At 33.8% G+C, this 6,000-nt stretch overlaps 1 protein-coding gene across 1 annotated transcript in view; it reads left to right on the forward strand.

Annotated features, from left to right (window-relative positions):
• C1H5orf15 (chromosome 1 C5orf15 homolog) overlaps window positions 1–4,851 on the forward strand; it is a 29,531-nt gene extending 24,680 nt beyond the window's left edge. Inside the window, exons 3-4 of the mRNA XM_072629960.1 lie at window positions 2,308–2,397; window positions 4,685–4,851. Of these exons, the coding sequence (XP_072486061.1) occupies window positions 2,308–2,397; window positions 4,685–4,759 (165 nt within the window). The 3' untranslated portion in view covers window positions 4,760–4,851. The remainder of the gene's footprint in view (window positions 1–2,307; window positions 2,398–4,684) is intronic.
• Window positions 4,852–6,000: the final 1,149 nt, after the last annotated feature.

The following is a 6,000-nucleotide window of genomic DNA, read 5'->3' on the forward strand; positions in this document are numbered from 1 at the left end:
GGTTACATGTATACACACAAATGTAGATGTGTACAAAGTACTTCAAATGTCTAAAAGTGTATAAATAGATGAGTAAAAATGTGTATTATACACACACACACACACACATTTTTTAGCACATGGTGGATTTTGATTTTTTTAATCCATTCTTTGTGTCTTATTCTCTTTATTGTAGAATTAAATGATAATTTAGCATTTAGGGTTGTAATTATTAAGTGTGTGAATTTTAAAAATCAACTATTTACATATGTACATACATACATAATGGAAATTTGCCTTCCCTTGTATATCAACAATTAATTTCTTCCATTTGTTTTATTTGTAATAATCTGAATTGTGTATCATCCCCTCAACTTCCCTCTCTCCTATTATCTTGACTAATCCCAAACCCCTTGGATATACTTTTATTATTGTTTACTCTCTCTTTTGTTTATTTAATCTTTCCCTTTCCTAGCTCAGATAGATCTGACACTATCTTCATTGTTAGTGTTATTACTTTGCAATGGCCTTTTCTAAGAAGAATTATTTTCCTTCTACTTCTCTCTTACATTTTATCCCTTGAATCACATAGAATTAGTTATTTCTTGATGAAGGAATAGGGTAGTTCATTGGGTCCAGTCCTATTTTTTGTCTATTTCCCTATCACTTAAATCTTTAATGTCATGTCACTCTTGCTTTGAACTCTTTTCATGCTTCCTGGCTAGCCAGCAACTTTCCCTCAGAGTGTGAATTAAAACTAAGCCCTCTGATGACCTAAAGCATTCAGCTCCTCCTCCCCACATCCAACTCTCAAATCAGTTGCCTTCCCTGACTGTCTCATCCTTCAACTGAGTCTCATATGAAGATATAGCCCTTCTTCATTCCAAGGCAAATATACATAAATGATCCCAATCCATTCTGTCTTCTCTCAGCAAATTTCCTCTTCTACCATCCCCATTCTGTTGCTTCCTTGCTGCCTACAGGTACTCCCTTGTCTCCCCCATCCTTGAGAAACCTCACTTGATATAACTATCTTTTCTAGCTAATGTCCCATATTTCTCTTACCTTTGTGGCTAAACTCCTTAAGAAAGTCTTTTACACTTGATGTATATACTTCTCTTCTTACTTCCTCTAAAATCTCTGGATTTGGAGACTTTTTACTTTTATTATTTGATATGGATGGGGGAAACTTTCCCTGGGAAATTGAGATATTTTCCCAAGTTTTTGCCTTTAAATTGACCAAGTGTTGAGCTGAATTCTCCCATATTTTAAATGACATGTTAGGGTATATGAGAGCAAAGGAACTGTGCCTAGTATGTCGTGATCAGTATGTTTAGATCGTCTGGACTCCTTGCAGTTCCATAAGGGTCAACTTTCAAGACTTTCAAAATGTTATATAGGAAATACAAACATGAATTTTTGTCTTTAATAAAGTTAAAGTATTATTCTTTCTGTTTTCCTTTCCTCCTCTTTCATTCCCACACAAAACACTGTATCTGTTTATGGGGTGAGATGGGAGGAATAAAGGACAGAAAAAATTCCCCCACTTCCAGAGAACTAGTTAATCAAGACAGCACTGATGAAAGTCAAGTGTGTTTATTTCTAAGTGTTTCATATAACTAGTGTTTTAGTTGATTACTGCAATAAGAACTGTCTTTTAAGTTTAAAATACAGTTATATAAAAACACAATTTTTTTAGTTGTAGAGCAGAAAGATTTCAAGTTTTGTTTCTGGCTATTTATTACTAGTCACTATGTGTTAATTTAATTTTTTAAAAATATATAATTTATTTATTTTTCAGTTTTCAACATTCACTTCTATAAGAATTTGAATTCCATATTTTCTCCCCATCTCTCCCTACTCCCCATCCCAGGACAGTTTGTACCCTATCTACTCCTTCCTCCAGTCTGTCCTCCCTTCTATGACCCCCTCTTCTTCCAACCCCTCTCCTCTATTTTCCTATAGGGCAAGATAGATTTCTGTACCCCATTGTCTGTAGATATTATCTCCCAGTTGCATGCAAAAACAGTTTTCTTCTCCCATTATAAAAGCTCTTTCTTGCCTCTTTTATGTGAGATGATTTGCTACATTGTACCTCTTCCTTTCTCTTAATCCTAGTATATTCCACTCAACAGTATTATGTATTCATTTATAAAAACAATTTTAGGCAGGTCACATTTAAATATCGATATATTATACTCTAATCTTTAAAAAAAACAGAAAATATCATTTTATTGTTGGAGGGACAGAGGTTTTGTTACTTATTCAGACCTCTACTTTCTGCTTCTATTTACTCGTTGCTCATTTAATAATTTTGTTTTATTTCAGATCTTCCTAATGGTTCAGAGCAGAAAATGGCGTGATGGTCTTTGCTCCAAAACTGTGGAATATCATCGACTAGATCAGAATGTTAATGAGGCAATGCCTTCTCTGAAGATTACTAATGATTATATATTTTGAAAGTACTGTGATCTGAGGTTACTTATCTAGTCATTTTCTTTGTCTGACTTTTTATATCATATTATGCAGATATTTGCCATAAACAGTTGGTACTTAATGAGAGGTTGACCTCTCATTTTGTCGTGGTAGTTTGGAGGTAAGGGATGTGTATAATTTTTTATCTTTATTATTATCTTTATTATTTTTTTCAGCCGAATTCAAATCTGATACTGAAAATGTGGAGCTAAATATTATCTTGTGTACCCTGTTTTTTTTTTTAACGTTTATTTATCTTGTATCCTCTGAAAGTGTCAGTGAAGCTAGTTTTTAAGTCCTTCAAAATATTTATGTAAATTTTAAATAGTCTAGCATAGTGATGCTATGCAGCAGTCTCTTTGGTAGCCAAATATTGAGCTTTTTTTTAAAGCACAAATTTCTTTGTGCTATCAAACTAATATAAATAAACATAGAAGATATAATGCCTTGCATTTAAATAGAACTTTTCTTGAAGAAAAGTACTTTAGATATATCTTAGAGGACTTCTACAGTACTCTTAGACAATTGGCACTCATATAGGCCAAAATTTCAAGTTAATGACGCACCAAATATATGAAAGTTTCTAGCATGACATACTTTATAATTGCAATTTCTTCATTTAAGTGTTAAGGAAATATAATTTATCCTTTGTGTTATTAAAATAAGCCTAGAATTAGAAGTTTTGGGTCAAATGTAAAATACATGAGTTCCCAAATAATTGGAAGTCCTTGCCTTTTTTTAGGGTTCCAAGGTTGGTAGCTCAGTGGCAAGGAATGGATTGTCATAAAAAATCTTGTACTCATTAGATGATTATTTTATAGTAAGATTAAAGTGGGAGGTAGTTGAGTATCTTAAAAAAGTTGGTATCTTAAAGCATATTGTATTAGATTGCATCTACTCCTGTCTGTCATATTCAAATTATTCCTGAATTTAGTCACATAAATTTTTGTGGGTACACTGACCTTTTTTGTTTTAGTGTCATCTTGTTCACAGATGCAGAAAATGACTGATTTTCTTTTTGCACACCTTTTAGTTATGATCAAAATTGATCACTATGTAAAGAGAAGTAATTTTATTCCAGAAGTGACTCATAATCAATCATTGTATGATTTTTTTGGGGGGAAGGATGTCCTCAGATATATTTTAAATTTATTAAGCATGGGAATAATCAGTAGGTGGGCTCTCTTATCTACCCAGATGAAGCAGTTCAGCTTACTTCTTTCAGTTGAACACTTTACTCTCTTAGTACTGAGAAAGTGAAGCACAAATGTCATGTATCAGAACTATTTTCTTGCTGTAATTTTTGTCATATTTGAACTTGCATCATTTAATATTTTGAATTTTTTAAAATAAATAGTAAGAATATAAATCTATGATGTCACAATAACTTGTATCATTTGTAGCATTTCAGCATATACTTATGTTGCTGTTAGGAAGTAATAATTTAGTTGTACTTAACCAGGTCAGATAACTTTATGAAACACTTTACTGTTAACTTAACTTTTTGAAGTATGCTAATAAGTAAGTTAAAATCCTAAATACTATTAGTCATAGTGTCTCAGCTAATCTGAAGAACAACAGCAGCTTAGTGACCTGGCTTCAGACTGACCTTATTACAAAGTAGTTTATTCTGTCTTATAACAACAGGTATTCAGCCTGCTAAATGAGTTTGTTGCTATTGCTTCAGACTCTGACTTGCTTCTTTGTGGGGAAATGTCTCTAAGTCAGCATAGAAATTTCTGCTTCTCAACTTTATAGTTTCTTCAGCACAAAGCAGGGGACCATTCCTGCTTGACTTCTCAGGTTCCTTTCTTTCAGCCCAGGAACACACATGTTAACTGAGCCAAATACAAGTTAAAGGAAAAACAAAAAGTTCTAAGCAGGGTTTAAAAATTTTATTTGATGAAGAATACCAGATAGTCAGTAAGCATCCTTGAAATGGGATGAAATGGGAAAAAAGGAAGAGCAGACTGACATGAAAAGAAGCACTCTGCAGCTACTTAGTTAATCTTTATTGAATTGAGGCAGTCATAATTGGTGCATTTCTATTAGGCCATTACATGGAGCAAAACACGTACTATGTATTGTGGCATATAACGCCACCGGTTTATCCCTTATGTCATTTAAATTAATGGCAGTTCTTATGTTAGAAATGAGCCCTCAAATCTCTCTTGATCATATAAATTATTATTCCTCCCCTTTCCAGTTCCTCCTCTGTCCTCATTTGCAGGCCCAGATCAGGTGCCTGCTTGAGCAGGCTTACAAAGAAGACCTAAGGAAAAAACAGCTGTCCCGCAGAAAGTGAAGCACGTATCATAGGAAGTGCTGAAAATCATTGGGCAGTGGTGCTGAGAGGCATGGTGTATCAACAGTGCAAATAAAATTCTACTTTTGCTATAACTTTATATTTTGGATTTTTTTCTCCCTTTTTTTTGTAGAAAAAAAAGTCGTAGATCAAAAGAATGTCGGTGGTTACAAGTTGAAGTCTGTCTGTATTGTCCTAAAGGAACCTCAGAGTTCCCTAGTGAGACAGTAGCTATTTGTTTTACACTTTTTGTGCCCAGGCAAGGCAAAGGGTTGCTCTCTTTTTTTTTTTGCACTAAAAAAATTTATTCATTTATTTTTAGTTTCTGGCATTCACTTTTATAAGATTGTGAGTTCTTAAATTTTTTTCCCTCCGCCCCCAAGACAGCATGCAATCTAATATAGGCTATATATGTCCAATCATTAAACATTTCTGCATTAGTCATGTTGTGAAAGAAGAATCAGAACAAAAGGGAAAACCCACAAGAAATAAAAAACAACCAAAAAAAGAGAAATAGTATGCTTTGATCTGCATTCAGACTCTGCAGTTCTTTCTATGGATATAGATAGCATTTTCCATCATGAGTCTTTTGGAATTTGTGTTAGAACTTTGCATTGCTGAGAAGAGCTAACTAAGTCTGTCAAAGTTAGTCATTGCACAATGTTGCTATTACTGTGTACAATGTTCTCCTGGTTCTGCTCACTTCACTCAGCATCAGTTCATGCAGAGCTTTCCAGGTTTTTTTGAAATCCACCTGCTCATCATTTCTTATGGCACAATAATATTCCATTACATTCTTACACCACAACTTGTTCAGCCATTTCCCAATTGATGGGAACTGAGCCAAAATTTGTGAGAAAACAAGTCATTCCCCAATTGATAAATGATCAAAGGATATGAACAGGCAGTTTTCAGAGGGAGAAATTAAAGCTATCTATAGTCATATGAAGAAATGCTGTAAATCACTATTGGTAGAGAAATGCAAACTAAAACAAGTCAGGTACCACATCACAGCTATCGGAATGGCTAATATAACAAAACAGGAAAATGATAAATATTGGAGTAGATGTGGGAAAATTGGAACACTAATGTTTTGTTGGTGGAATTGTGAACTGATCCAACCATTCTGGAGAGCAATTTGGAACTATGCCCAAAGGGCTATAAAAATGTGTATACCCTTTGATCCAGCAATACAACTTCTAGGTCTGTATCTCAAAGAGATCATAAAAATGAGAGAAGGA

The sequence above is a fragment of the Notamacropus eugenii genome, chromosome 1, assembly GCF_028372415.1.
Source record: "Notamacropus eugenii isolate mMacEug1 chromosome 1, mMacEug1.pri_v2, whole genome shotgun sequence".
In the NCBI taxonomy this organism is placed as follows: Eukaryota; Metazoa; Chordata; class Mammalia; order Diprotodontia; family Macropodidae; genus Notamacropus; species Notamacropus eugenii.